At 30.6% G+C, this 14645-nt stretch overlaps 2 protein-coding genes across 2 annotated transcripts; one reads left to right on the forward strand and one right to left on the reverse strand.

Moving 5' to 3' along the window:
- Nucleotides 1-3755: 3755 nt before the first annotated feature.
- Nucleotides 3756-5971, reverse strand: Sps1 (inactive selenide, water dikinase). Its single transcript, XM_065511057.1, has one exon. It carries the CDS (start codon nucleotides 5698-5700, stop codon nucleotides 4504-4506), a length of 1197 nt encoding a protein of 398 aa, XP_065367129.1. The 5' UTR covers nucleotides 5701-5971; the 3' UTR covers nucleotides 3756-4503.
- A 620-nt stretch (nucleotides 5972-6591) lies between these two features.
- On the forward strand, nucleotides 6592-13373 carry conv (convoluted). Its single transcript, XM_065513686.1, has 12 exons — nucleotides 6592-6876; nucleotides 7921-8081; nucleotides 8143-8312; nucleotides 8660-8812; nucleotides 8892-9196; nucleotides 9266-9410; nucleotides 9470-9724; nucleotides 9782-10393; nucleotides 11212-11306; nucleotides 11792-11981; nucleotides 12051-12751; nucleotides 12825-13373. Exons 1-12 carry the CDS (start codon nucleotides 6740-6742, stop codon nucleotides 13222-13224), a joined length of 3324 nt encoding a protein of 1107 aa, XP_065369758.1. The 5' UTR covers nucleotides 6592-6739; the 3' UTR covers nucleotides 13225-13373.
- Nucleotides 13374-14645: the final 1272 nt, after the last annotated feature.

Raw genomic sequence — 14645 nt, forward strand, 5'->3', positions numbered from 1 at the left:
ACCTCAATTGAGCATACATTGTATCCATATAAATATGCAGGTTAAAATAATAAAAGCATTTGTTTAAGATAAAAGATATATGTACATTGAATTTTTTGTAATAATTTACTCAAGTACACCTACCTCGCATAGGGGAAAGCATAAACTTTACATCCCTGTTATATAGACAGGCCAGTTGGTTGACTTTTTTAACACACTCTACATATACACACGATTAGCAAAAAAAACACACACCAAATCATACAAATAAAATACAAAATAAACAATAAAAGTCATATATTGCTCTTTTGTTTACAGAGAACATTCAGATACATACGACGAAATACAGCAAAACAAAAATATCTAATGACTCTTCTGTTGTTTTAACACTTGTTGTAGTTGCAGTATGATGCCAGCCTGTTTTTGAATTTCATCTCATAAAAAAATACATACAAAAAAAAAACAGCTTTTGGTTTAAAAAAAGCTCTTTCGCTTATTGCTCTTTCTAGATCTCATGATAACGATCTCTTATTTCAAATAACTCTTCAAAACCACTCTACAACTGAGTTTTATGCTTTTACAGCATGAAACTGTAATAAAATGTTTAATCAAAAAAAAATGTATTGATTTCAAACGCAGATGCAAAATTTGTACGTGGGTGGTTGTTAAGCAATTGCTGATTAACTGATTTTACCTAGAAAAATTCTATAGCTATTTGTATCTAAATGCAATAGTCGGCTAAACTGAATTTGTGAAAAAAAAAATACAAATGTGTAGATGGCTGTTCTACAATTTAAATAAAAATGTTCGAGTTTTTAAAAGTGACTCACAATTTAATGTTATTAACTTGAAGTACGAGTAATTCAGAAAAGAAACATTTGCCTCATTCTGTAAAATGAAATATTTTGGCTAGCAGATGCATTTAAAATACAAATTTATGTTAATATACAGTGGAAACTTTTTTGGAAAACTATATTCCATAATTTCAGTTTTTAAAAAAACATATATACATATATCGTCACCTAAAGTGCAAAATAACGTAACATCGCTTTTCATAAGTTTAAAGGAAACGATTAAATTAAAATTAAAAAATATGAATTACAATGAAACTAGAAAAATATTTTATAAAAAAAATAATTGCCCAATTCACAATTGATGTCGTAGTGTTGTAGCATTGTATGTCATAAATATTTTCCAAACAAATTTTTCGAAACAAAAACAAAATATTAATAAAAAAAATTACGACATACAACGATACAACGCTACGACACCAATTGTGAATTGGCCAAATATTTTCAAAGTACACTTTATACTATCGGCCCAATCATAAATAAAAAATCCGCTGGAGTTTTTTCCCTTTTCCCATTTTTCCTATTCAATTTCAATGTTAAAAATGGGAAAAAGGGAAAAAACTCCCGCGGATTTTTTATACATGATTGGGCTGTATGTGTGTTACGTTATTTTGAATTGTTGTTTTCTAAAACCAAAAAACGTATGTATCACCAATATAAAGTTGTATGAAAAAATAAAAATATGTTTTTTATTTTAAACTAATGTTAGTTCTTCAAGTTTCCCCCAAAAATTTATCTTATAACGTAAAATGAGAAGCGAAAAGCAGGCAAGATATAGATGGTGTATCTTTTGAACGCGATTTTTTACTTCTTTAATTTGAAAAATCAGTGCCGCTGAAGCACACCGAAGCTTATGGTCAATGTGTTCCATCGGTTTCAACGTGCGATTCAGAAGTGGTGATTTTGACACGGAAGATAAATATCTGCCAGGCCAGACAAAAAATAATAAAAAGGGTTCTAACTATGAGCTGCTGAAATTTGTTTAGGCCATCACAGGGAATATGTACCGAACACAACTGAGTCGTTTGAAGCGAGCATTGACCGATAAACTCGCAGAATATGCGGCCAGATATGAAACCGTAATATTCAATCATGGAAATGCTCGCCCACATGTTACAAAATACGTTAAAAACTATTTAGAAAGTGGGTATGAAGTTTTGCCTCGCCCGCTGTATAGTCCAGACATTGCCCCGTCTGACTACTATTTATTTCGATCGATGCAGTACGCTTTTTTCAAAATAAAAGCTAAAACTTTGAAAAAATCCCGCATTTTTAAGTTATACGCCCAATAAAAAAGGTACTTCATTAAATTTTCATAAAGACTGCAAAAAATAAGCACTTGCAACAACTTTATTAAAAAAAAATTAGAAAACTATCTAAAATAAGGTCGTCAAATATTTGCCATATGTCACATTACCTTTAGCATTGGCAAAACAATGAAGACTTTTTAACTTCTGCAAAATATAAAAAGAATATGCAAGGATGTAAAAATTATAAAACCCGTTATTTCAATTATTTATTTTGTACTGAATTTTTTAAGGGAGATCTATAGTTTTATTTTTAGAATATGCAAAAAAAATCGATTTTGAAAAAAAGCCATCGACATGTAACATGGTAAAAACAAAATTATAAAAAATAGCTATTGTTAAAAAAAGAAAAAAAAGTTCCAAATATTATAAAAATACCAAAAAACCAATTTGTAAAAAAATGAAGGAATAAATAAGGTGTCATTGTTCTAAAACGAAAGTGTACAGGCCTGTTACAGAATTCCATTCCGATCGAAAGTGGAATTAATTCCGCATTTTGCTTCTTCAGAAAAAGTAAAACGAAAATTTCTTTCGGAATGAAACCACTTTCAGTTTTCAAAGTGGAATTGATATTTATTTGTTTTTCTACAAATTTTAATCAATTTCTGTACCAAAAATTTCAGTTTTGTTTTAATATTAAAAACGTTGTCAAATTAAAATCAGAAATATGGAATTATTAAATATTTTTTTGAATTAATAAGTTACACGGAATCTAAAGAACCTAAAACGAAATCGATCGGAATAAAAACTACGGAATTGAAACCATTCCGAACAAAATATGTGACAGGCCTGATAGTTTGTCTTTGAAAGGATCATTCAGACATTTTTGACAAAACTTTGAATTGAAGGTTTTTTAAACTTGGACATAGAATTATTTAAAATGTTAAGTTTAAAATAATACGTTATAAAAACTTACATAAATTCACCAAAACTTTTTCTCCGCTTTTCGAAATATCTATATCGATACCAATTTTCTCAACAAACTGATGTTAGCTAATAAGTCAATTAAGCTAAATAAATAACAGTTACGAATAATCTATAAGTTTATAACATTTCTGATGTAATTAATTAACAAATTTATTAGTTTTCCATACCAATACCACCCTGATTTAGTGTTATAAATTGGAAAAATTAAATATTATTGAGACCCACACCATTACGGACTGGTAAGTCGGTGTCGAATTCTTTGAATTTAGTTATCAAATTTGAAAAATATTTTTAAATTTAATTGTACTATGTATAGATTTTTGGTAATTATTCGAACTTTTTATTTTATATAATTTGAAAGTAGTATTTGTAATAATTCAAAGAATATCACTGAATACTCAAATTTTAGACAATTGGCAATAAGGATTGTTGATGACGCCCTTGGCAGGGTAGAAAATGCATTCCAATTTGCCAATAGTCTAAAATTTTAGTATTCAGTCATATTCTTTGAATTATTACAAATAAATTATAATAAAAATGAACTTAAGCCTAATTAAAATTTACTTTCAAATTGTACTATGTATTTAACTAGTTTTCAATAATCAACAAATTAATAAAGTTTTCATCAATAATTTCAAACGTATTTCTAAAATCCATTTTTATAATTTTCTACTAATTAAAGACAAACCCGTTTTGTTTTTACTGACACCACACAGCAACCTGTGTTGTGTTGCATCAAATTTTTATTTATTTATAAAATATCTTTATTTATTAATTGAATAAAATGCATACGATACGTACGATTAAGAATACAAGTTAAATTCTAATAAAAAAAGGAGAAATTATTAAATTTTAATGTAAATAGTGCAATTAATTTCTGATTCTTGTTGTGCGTCTTTTGTAAAATATTGTTAAGACAAAAAAAAAAAAACAAAAAAAAGGAAGAGTAAAATTTGTTAAAAAAAAAAGTAAACAATTTGGCCAATTAAAATACTACAGTTAGTTATAGTTAGAGATACTATGTTACATCAAACAGAGAAGAAAAAAATGATAATTTTACGAAAATTATAAGTAAAATCTAATCAAATCTTATTAATTAACAGCTTCATAAAGTTAAATTTACGAATTTACATTGATTTTTATAAAAAGAATGCAATCTAATTAAAAAGAAATAAAATAATAATATAGAGAACTTATAAAACCAAAACGTTATAAATTATACATTTATGTGTAGGATAGGATGAAGGCTCTCGAACTTTTGTTCATGCCAATGCAACAAAAGTCGTTGTTTAATAATAAAATTTCGTAATTTTTGTCAAAATTTCAGTTACATTTTAAGAAACAAAAAATCAAGTCCTCATTGTAGGAAAAGAAAAGCCGAAATAGAGATATTGAAGATTTACATAAAATAAGCCGCACTCCGGAAGTCCCAGAATGACTTAATCCTTGGCGGGCACTTCAATGACGCGGGGTTTGTCAATAATACGGGCTGTCTTGTTGCCCTTCTCAACAATACCAATAATCCAGGCTTGGTAGCCCTCCTGCTTCTCAATATCTTTACAGTAGGCAGCGGCCTGTTCACGGGGTAAGCAGATAAGAAGACCTCCAGAGGTTTCGGCTGAATGACCCTGCAAAAGTTGGAACATGTTACCACAGGCTTTGGCCACGGCAGCCATTTTTGAAATAACTGGAAGATTGTGAATGACAAACGAAACATCTTTCTTCTGATGCGAGGCCAACGTTTGAGCATGACCCAACAGGCCAAAGCCAGTGATATCAGTAGCACCATGAGCATTGTACTTGTGCATAAGACGAGCAGCAATACGATTAAGGCGAGCCATGGAGTTCATGGCACGATGATAGGCCTTGCGGACATCTTCCTCGGAAACAACCAACTTGATGCGATTCCAGCGTTCTGGCTGATCCAACCATTGATGGGCGTTGACGGCCACCTGAGTACCTAAAGGTTTGGTCAAGACCAACACATCGCCTACCACAGCATTATCGGGTACAATGTATTCATTGGGCTGGCAAATGGTGGATGCCACACCACCAATGGTACACCAGGGGTTGACCACACTTTGACCTCCGGTCACAGTAGTGCCAGCTTCGAGGGCAGAGTCCTTAAAACCCCGCATTATAAGAGGTATAACAACATCACGTTCCTTTTCGGTCATTTTGGTGCTGACCGCCAACAACATCAACATATTATCACAATCTGTAACACCCATGGCATATAAATCACTCAGAACATTAGCACACGCAATCTTGCCCATCATGTAGGGATCATCAACGATGGGATAGAAAAAATCAGTGGTTTGTACTAAACACAGGCCACCATGGCGCAAAGGTATCACAGAACAATCTAGACCAATACCAATGCGTGGTATAGCCATATTCATAAACTGAGCATCTTGGTCTTGCAATGAATAATCTTGCTGCAAGGCAGACACCAATTTACCTAATACCTCTTGGGGTACTTTGCAGCCGCGGCCCTTGAGATCGGCAAACCTTGTCAAGCGGAATGTAGACTCCAAATCGTGAGCCGTGGGGTCAAAGGGACGACGTAATTCAGCACCATTGCCACCTTGAAGTTCAAGATGAGCAGAATTCAATACATCGGCAGAGTAACTCATTGTTCGATTGTATTTTTCTTCCTCGTTTTTTTCTTTATACACACACTTATTATGTTAGATTTATTTCTTTATACACTTTTCTGATTGTTCTTTTTTGTTTTGTAGATTTATTAGTTAATTAACTTTATTCTCTGTCTGACTGAATATTTTATTTAAATTATAAGATGGCCTTTATTTTAACAGTTTGCAACTATTTTGTACAAAACTTAAATCAGTTATGGCGGACTCAAAATTTCTTATAGTAAGGCAAATAAAATCGCGTTCTCCCTTTGCACTAACACCATGCCACAAATCCGTACATGTATACGAATTTTTCTTCAACAATTGTCAGAGTGTGCGAAGCTAGGCCGCTGATTGGTTGTTTAAGCAATGGCGGCACGAAACGGGAGCAAAGAATATTTCTCCCGCTTGTTTTTTACACTATACGTACACAACGGGTGGTGTTCATTACCAAAAGCACAGTGTTGTATTTAATCTATTCAAAATAAACATGTACAATAAGATTTCACATTCACAATAGTGACGAACACTCACAATAGCATGAAATTGGAAGAAATATGTGTATGTTGCTCAAGAAAACAAGAAAATATTAAAAACACTTTATTAACATATTAAACAGTTTAGTGGTGCAGTTGTTTTATATAATTTTATTTATTTTGTGTGAAAATAATTAGATATATTAATAAATTAATTTTTATAAGTAGTAGTTGTTGTAATAATAGCTTTAATAATAACAATAAGAACTTGTGTTTATTTTATTTCCTTGTTATTATTATGTTTTTGATTTTCATGTGAAAGTGAAATTAGTAATACAATTTGTTGTTGTGGCACTTTGTGTTTAATTTTTTTTATTTAATTACAATTTTTGTTTTTATTTTTTAATTTTATAAAGATTCAATTTACGTTAAAAACAAAAGATTAAAGCAGCAAACCTGTTGCTAGAAACAAAATGACTCAATAATTTTATGAACCACCATCATCCATTTAAGGCCTTTTTATTATTACCTGCATACAACAAGTTTCTAATAAGACTACTAGCATGTATTCGTCAACATTTTATGCAGAAAATACTAAATCTGTAACCTTGAGTTCTTTGTTGTTGATTTTACTATCGATTACAACGGTAACGGAAGCAGTTTACGTCTATGGCGAACCAAAATATAAATGTCCAGCCAAGTAAGCACTATTTTAATTCTTATTAGATTTTATTTAAATCATTGTGAAATTGGCGATACAAAAACGACTATTAGAATAAAGACCTTACATTTAAAAAAAGTCAAACTTTTGTTAACTCAGCAGAATATATACATGTATCTTAATTTTATATATCTAATTCTATTATTGTAGAAAATTCAAAAAGTACCGTTAGAAAAAGTTTCATAATGTCACTCGCTTACCCAGAACAACGGCAAATTATTACATGTTCTCATTGTGGTGTTTATTTATGTTGTAATTATGTTTCGTAAAATACCATAAAATAGACTTGTAATAGAAAACTTTATAAAAGTTACAAAACTAATCAATATATTAATGAAATGTAAACAAAAATCTATGAGTTTTTTTATCTTTTGGCTGATGCTGACCCAACGGTACCAGGTCCCTTTCGGATCCTTGCAGGTCCTCCACAAAATTAAAATTTTGTAAATAACTTCCTGAAGTCCTTATTTTCAATATTTCATAAAAAAATCAAACTTTTTCAACCCACAAGGGGTTAAGTGTTGTGATAAATATATATATTTTTTATAATAAACATTTTATTTATTTATCTTCAATTTATATAACCAAGCCTTAGGGGTCATTAATGGCTAATAAAAGCTACTAAATAAAATAATTAAATATACATATTAACTTTTAACAAAAATAGTATAAATAAAAATAATTAAAAACAAGTAATTACAAAATTATTAACATTTTTTTTATTTTGTAATTATTTGTCAATATTTTGTAATTAATGGCCCCTAAGGCTTGGTTTTCATGTATAGACAGGGGGTAAACAAAATGTTTATCCCGGGTTCAAATTGCTTTTGGTGAAAATGTAAATCGCTTATAGCTGATTTTATAAGTTTAAATGGGGAAGGGTGTATTTTTTAAACAAGAGACCAGTTTTTTACTTATTTACAAGAAAGGTTTGTTCATATAGATTAACTAGAAATTGGATTAATTTGTTGAATAGTTATTTTATTACATTAATTTTTTTATCAATTTAAACCTTTTTTTCAGACCCAAACTTATCTATCCCTGTCAGTGCCTTAAAGGCTCAGATATCGGTATCTATGTAACATGTGATAACACCAACCTGGCCACTTTATCTGTGGCAATGCAAAATTTGGCTGCCCTTCAATTGCCCGTGGAACATTTAACTATAAATAAGGGACATTTTGGTAAATTTTATACATTATTTTTTGTAAACTTTATACATATAATAATAAAATCATATTTTAGAGCGAGTCTATGGACCTATGTTTTCAAAGGTCAAAATACGATATTTAACCATATTGGATACACCCATTATGACACTGGAGGATTATGTGTTCTTTGGTGTAAATAACACATTGGAACAATTGGAAATGATACATACAAATCTATCGCAAATAACACCGTTATCATTTGGAGTAAGTAGAAAAGGAGAGAGAGACGGAGTAAGAAATATAGCTCTCTGTATCTTCTAATGGTTCAATTAGTCGACCTACAACGCAAAGACTCATGTTTTTCTAATACGTCTTTACGTTAATTTTTATTCCAAATATATTTTTACGTAGGATTCGACTAATTGAGCCATAAGGTACTGGTACGATGGAAAAATGTATGCTATATATTAGGTATATAGGTTAGGTGTTTTTTTTATGATTTTTATCTCAAATATTAACAAGGCAAATATTATTGAATTCAGAAGGGTAAAAGCTAAAAAAATAAACTTTTTGATTGAACATTTTCATTTCGTCCATTTACAAAACATTAGATTCTGGGAAATCTAGTCAATTTACAAATCGATGGTCATAATTTTACCAGTTTAACTAAAAATATGTTTGTGGAGCAAGAAATCTCCGGTCGTGTTGAGGTAATGCGTATAACAAATGGTCCCTTAAGTGATGTACCCATTGAAGTATTTCAGGTATGAATATTCTTCATCTCGTAATTACTTTAGAGAAATCGTTTATTTAATAACTTTTATTGGAAATTTCTTATTAAAGCCTTTGCGTAAACTGAAAACATTGGATCTGCATGGCAACGATATTGAAAACTTGAAACGCAATCAGTTTAAAAATCTACGTGAATTGGAAGTTTTGGATATAAGTTTTAATAAAATCAAAAAACTAGAAGCTCAACATATTGCCGATTTGACGAAATTGGGCTGGTGTAATGTGTCGCATAATGCTTTGACTGAGTTATCACGTGGTACTTTTGCCCGTAATGCCGTGCTGAAGGTACTAAATTTGTCACACAATAAGATACAACGTTTAGATGCGAATAGTTTCAGGGGTATGAGATTTTTAAGGTGGGTGCATGATTTTAACTATCAGTCTATATTTATTAATATTCATAAACAATTTATTAACTTTCTTAGACGTCTTTATATGAGCGATAATCGTATATCAGATGTGGGCCGTGGTACCTTCGGTTCTGTGGCACGTATTGGCACTATCGATTTGGCTCGCAATGCCTTAAAGAAAATTGAATATCAAATGTTTTCTCAATTAAATTATATTGAGGTAAGTAATCTAGAAATTATTCTCCGAATAACTTTAAATTGTGTTCCTTTTTTTCACAGATTTTAGATTTGGCCGAGAACAATATATCGTTAATAGAGAAAAACTCTTTTAAGGATATTTATCAGGCCCTAATAAATATTTCCCATAATGGCTTGGAGACCATACAACCAAAATCTTTTGAAAATTGTGTCAATATTACAACACTGGACTTGTCGTTTAATAAATTGACAAACTTTTCGAAAAATGTTTTCGATGAGAACACATTCGCCACTATCTTTCAATTGAGTCACAATTTGTTGACCAATTTAGGCCATGTAAGTTTTAAATCAAATACAATTTAACGCAAATGATTAATTTTCTTTTTTTTCTAGATACCTCTGCATAATATGACCGGTTTGAAGGTGTTAAATGCCTCTTATAATAATATAACACAGATACCCAAAAATTCCTTTCCCAAACTGTATGAGCTGCACACCATTGATTTGAGTCACAATAATATTTCCACAATATTTAATGCTGTCTTTCAAAGTTTATTTTCTTTGCGTACCATTGATCTTTCCTACAACAATCTGCAGGAAGTAAAATCCTCAATGTTTGGCACCTTGCCCACACTTCTAAGCTTGAATTTAAGTAATAATAATTTGAATAATATTATACGTGGTGCTTTAGTCAAGCTGACCAGTTTGAGATTTTTGAATTTAAATCACAATAGCATAACGAAAATTTTCCAAATTCCCATATCGCTGAATGAATTGTATATGAGCGATAATCAAATTGAGGCAATACCAGCTGGTACCTGGCCAGTGATGAATTCATTATTGTATTTGGATTTAAGCAAGAATCTTTTGGGAGATTCTCTGGAACGGCATAGTTTTACGGGTCTACTGGTGTTGCAGAAATTGTTGTTGCAAGAGAATGGTATTACCAGGCCGCCGCAAGAATGTTTGGCGGGTATGTCCACATTGCAGTATTTATATTTGCAGGTAAGGTTTTAACAGACGAAAATGGAAAAGTGGTCACCCTGGAGTGATAAATTGCAATTTCTGTTTGTCACTCCGTTAGCGTTGCAACATTTTCCATTTCGACCCCATAAAGTATATTGTTATGTTTTTACCTTTTAAAAACGGTGGTTTACTTTCACATAATGTCCACAGTTATGTTAACTGCTGTTAATCGGTCGGTAAACAACATAGTCCACAATTAGAAGACTCCAGAAATAAAAATGATGAGAAACATGATTTGAATTCAAATACAATTTCGTAACAATATACATATATTCTGAATCGTTATAGATAGTCGATATAACCATGGACTTCTGTATTTCTGTCTGTTTATCCGTCTGTATGTTGAAATCAACATCAGTATATAAAATCGGTACATAAATGGCTGAGGTATAAGGCAAAAACCAGGACAACCTCGATTTATTACTTATTTTTGATCTATATCTGGATTACTAAATCATTAATATAGACAATATGGATATCTAATGATAGATATTTCAAACACCTTTGCAAAGACGTATGTAACGCCATAGTAATTCGAACCTACAATGGATCAAAATCGGGAAAAATATTTTTTCAACCGAATTTTTTTTTTCATCAAACATTTTTTTTCACTAATAAATTAAATAAAATATATTTATTTTAAAAATTTAAAAAAAAAAAATTTAAAAAATATTTTTTTTTAAATTTTTAAATGATTATACTTTAAAATTTTTCAATATTATTTCATAAATTGCATATAGCTCTCTTACTTGTTTTTAATTATAATTTTTCGATCAATATTTTAATATCTTTTATAGAATAACAACATAACTGTATTGGAGAAAAGTGCTTTTGGTAAATTGCCAGTATTATTTGAGCTGAATTTGTACGGAAACGGTGTTAAAGAAATCAAGTAAGATTGAACAAATGCCATATAATCCTATGTCTGTACCAGATAAATTTTTATCATGATAAACGTCAAAATTGTTGTCAAGATAAACAAATTATCAGATATATTCCCCATTTATTACTCCCTGTCTATACCTGATAAATTTTTATCATGATAAACGTCAAAATCGTTGTCAAGATAAAAAATTATCAGGTATAGTCTTCATTTATTGTCTATAGTTGTCTGAACAAAAGCACTAACAATTTTATCATAACCAAGCAATAATTCTAATAAATGGAGACTATACCTGATAATGAGCTCAAGCTCTGATAATTTTGTCAAAACAATGCACAATTTACAAATAAATGGAGACTTCATATATTACTTTTACTCTTGATTAACACTATTATGTCAACACTTAAGGGATTTGCGCTTGAGAGTAAACAGTTTTAAAGATTTATTTCCGAAACTTATCATATTCCTAATATTTTCAACTTTTTTTCCTTTAGCAAGCGTTCATTTGATGGTCTATTGCAATTGTTAAATTTGAATTTGTCCTCAAATGTTTTGCACAACATTCCCACGGAAGCTTTTGTAGGATTACCCTCGTTGCGTAAACTGGATTTATCCCATAATTTCTTAACCAAACTGGACAATAAAACCCATGGCGTGCTAGATGATTTATTAAGTTTGGAAGATGTTAGTAAACCAACAAAATTTAATTAATTTATTTCTAATTAAAATATTCCCTTTCCCATTCCATTGCAGCTAAATTTAAGTTACAACAAAATCAGTTTTGTTACCAAGAAAACATTTCCCGAAAATCCTTATATACCCTACAATCTAAAGTATGTGGATTTAAGTTACAATCAAATGCCCGTCTTAACCTATGACATCACGTTTGGCACCAAGAAAGTTTTGAAATTGAATTTATCCTACAACAGCATCAATGAATTGCGTCGCGGTGTTTTGGGCAATTTCACACGTCTGCAATATTTGGATCTTTCCAACAATGAATTGAGCAATTTACAGTCCGAGGAACATACTTTTGATTTGCCACAAAATCTAACTACCATTTTGTTGAATAATAATCAAATTTACAAATTAAATTTTACGAAATTCATAAAGGAGGACAAATTTAAGTTGATTGATTTAAGAAATAATAGTTTAACCGAGTTTCCCCTGACCCTAGTGTGGAATGTAAGGAATGGCACTGATGTCAAATATGCCGGCAATCCCCTGAATTGCAATTGTGCGGCCAGGCCTTTAAAACACTACATCATGCAATTGGCCAGTTTGAATGAGGATTTAAGTTATATAGCCTGCAATACACCGCTATTCAATAGGGATCTCTATTTGCAATATGTGGATGATCAGGCCTTGCAATGTACCACGGAAGAAGAAAGGGAAATGTTTACAGGTGTGGACTATGACAAACTGTCCGATGTGCGTTTTAGAGATATTATAGTGTAAGTTTAAGTTAATTGAATATTTTAAAATTATTTTAATTATCCAAAAAAAAAAATACCTTTCATTCTTTAGCAAAAACAATAATGTCAGCATACGCTGGTTTGTGGTTACCGCCCGCGATGTGGCAGATTTTATGGTCTACATACGAGATCCTGACAATAATATTTTGTATCAAGAAGAGTTTAACTACAATGTACGCAAGGCTGAGATACCCACTGTACTATTCAAGACTCCTCAGGAAATCCCCAAAGAAATTTGTATAATTTCAAAAAATAGTAATGGCATTACGGGCAATTGGTTCCATGCTCAATGCGAAAAACTGCCCACCATAAAGGAAAAACGTAACTTTTTCTTCTTTGGCTCCTCATCCAGTTCCACATCCGCACAGCGCTCCAGTTTGTTAATCGATGTCAGAGAAATGGTTGTGTTTTTAAATTTATTTTTAATTGCACTCAAAGTGTATTTGTTGTAAGACTAAAGACTAGTGGAAATTTGTATTACAAATAATAATAATAACAATAATACTCCTAAAAGTAATTTACTGCCATTAAGTACCTTAATTTCATATACATATTTTAATAAAATGTTATATTTAAAATTCAAAATTTTGCCAAAATATAAGATTTTTTGTTTAAATTCTTACTAGAGTGGATTAGGGCAAACTTTTCGATGGGATTTCAGTATGACTTGAACATGATTGATTCCGTAAATAAAATTATACGAATTCAAACACATTTGTTAGATTTCTGGTCGCCGATCATGAATATGATGTCAGATTTTCATAATTCGTTAAGGCAAATACAGTATCTAAAACAGATTTCCAGCAATAACATAGAGGCTAATTAAGAATCCGAAATAAATTTTTATAAATTAAAATCAAAATCAATTAACATTTTTAATTGATTTTATAAGTATAAAAAAGAGTATCGTTACTGTCGATATAGCCATGTCCGTCTGTCTGTTGAAATCAACTTTACGACGCCGAAAATATATTCACTTTTTAAAATCGAGAAAATAGACACACAAATATCTGAGATATATCCAAATATGTAAGAGAGCTATATTCGGCTGTGACCAAATTATACTTTAAAATAAAAATTTTAAATATTTTTAGGTAAACAAAATTTATTTTTTTTTCAAACTTTTTTTTTAATTTTTTTCAAATTTATTTTTTAAATTTTTCAAATTTTTTTTTAAATTTGTTAGTGAGAAAAATTATTTTTTGGAGAAGAAAAATTGGGTCAAAAAATATTTTGTCCCATTGCAGTTCCAACTTACCATGGCCATATATACGTTGTTGCAAAGGACTTTGAAATATCTATCAGTAGATATCCATATTGTCTATATTAATGACTGATGTAGAGCAAAAATAGGCCAAAAATAGAGGTGTCGTGCTTTTTTCCTTATATCTCAGCCATTTGAGGGCCGATTTTCTCGATTTTAAATAGCAAACTGAACTGAACTATATAAGTTTGTCATTCCGTTTGTAATTTTTACATTTTTCATTTGCGATCCTACGAAGTATATATATTCTGGATCGTTATAGATAGCGAAGTCGATATAGCAATGTCCATCTGTATGTTGTAATCAACTTTCCGTAGCCGGAAAGTCGTCGGGAATTCTTCCGCATCGGTTGCTATTTTTTAAAATCATCAAAATCGGCCCACAAATGGCTGAAATATAAGGAAAAAACCGGAACAACCTCGATTTTTGCCATATTTTTGATCTATGTATGTATATCTGGATTACTAAGTCATTAATATAGACAATATTGAAATCTAATGATAGATATTTTAAAGTCCATTGCAACGATGTAACAAAGTAAGTTGGACATACAATGGGTCAAAATCGGGAAAAATATTTTTTAACCCGAATTTTTTTTCATCAACAAAT

The sequence above is a fragment of the Calliphora vicina genome, chromosome 5 (assembly GCF_958450345.1).
Source record: "Calliphora vicina chromosome 5, idCalVici1.1, whole genome shotgun sequence".
Lineage (NCBI taxonomy): Eukaryota > Metazoa > Arthropoda > Insecta > Diptera > Calliphoridae > Calliphora > Calliphora vicina.

What these genes read in the sequence shown, in the direction of transcription:
- conv (XM_065513686.1), top strand. Translation starts at nt 6,740, where the DNA reads ATGTATTCGTCAACATTTTATGCAGAAAATACTAAATCTGTAACCTTG. An exon ending in AACGGTGTTAAAGAAATCAA is followed by an intron (nt 11,307 to 11,791) that starts GTAAGATTGAAC and finishes TTTTTCCTTTAG; the next exon opens with CAAGCGTTCATTTGATGGTC. An exon ending in ATTTATTAAGTTTGGAAGAT is followed by an intron (nt 11,982 to 12,050) that starts GTTAGTAAACCA and finishes ATTCCATTGCAG; the next exon opens with CTAAATTTAAGTTACAACAA.
- Sps1 (XM_065511057.1), bottom strand. Translation starts at nt 5,700, where the DNA reads ATGAGTTACTCTGCCGATGTATTGAATTCTGCTCATCTTGAACTTCAA.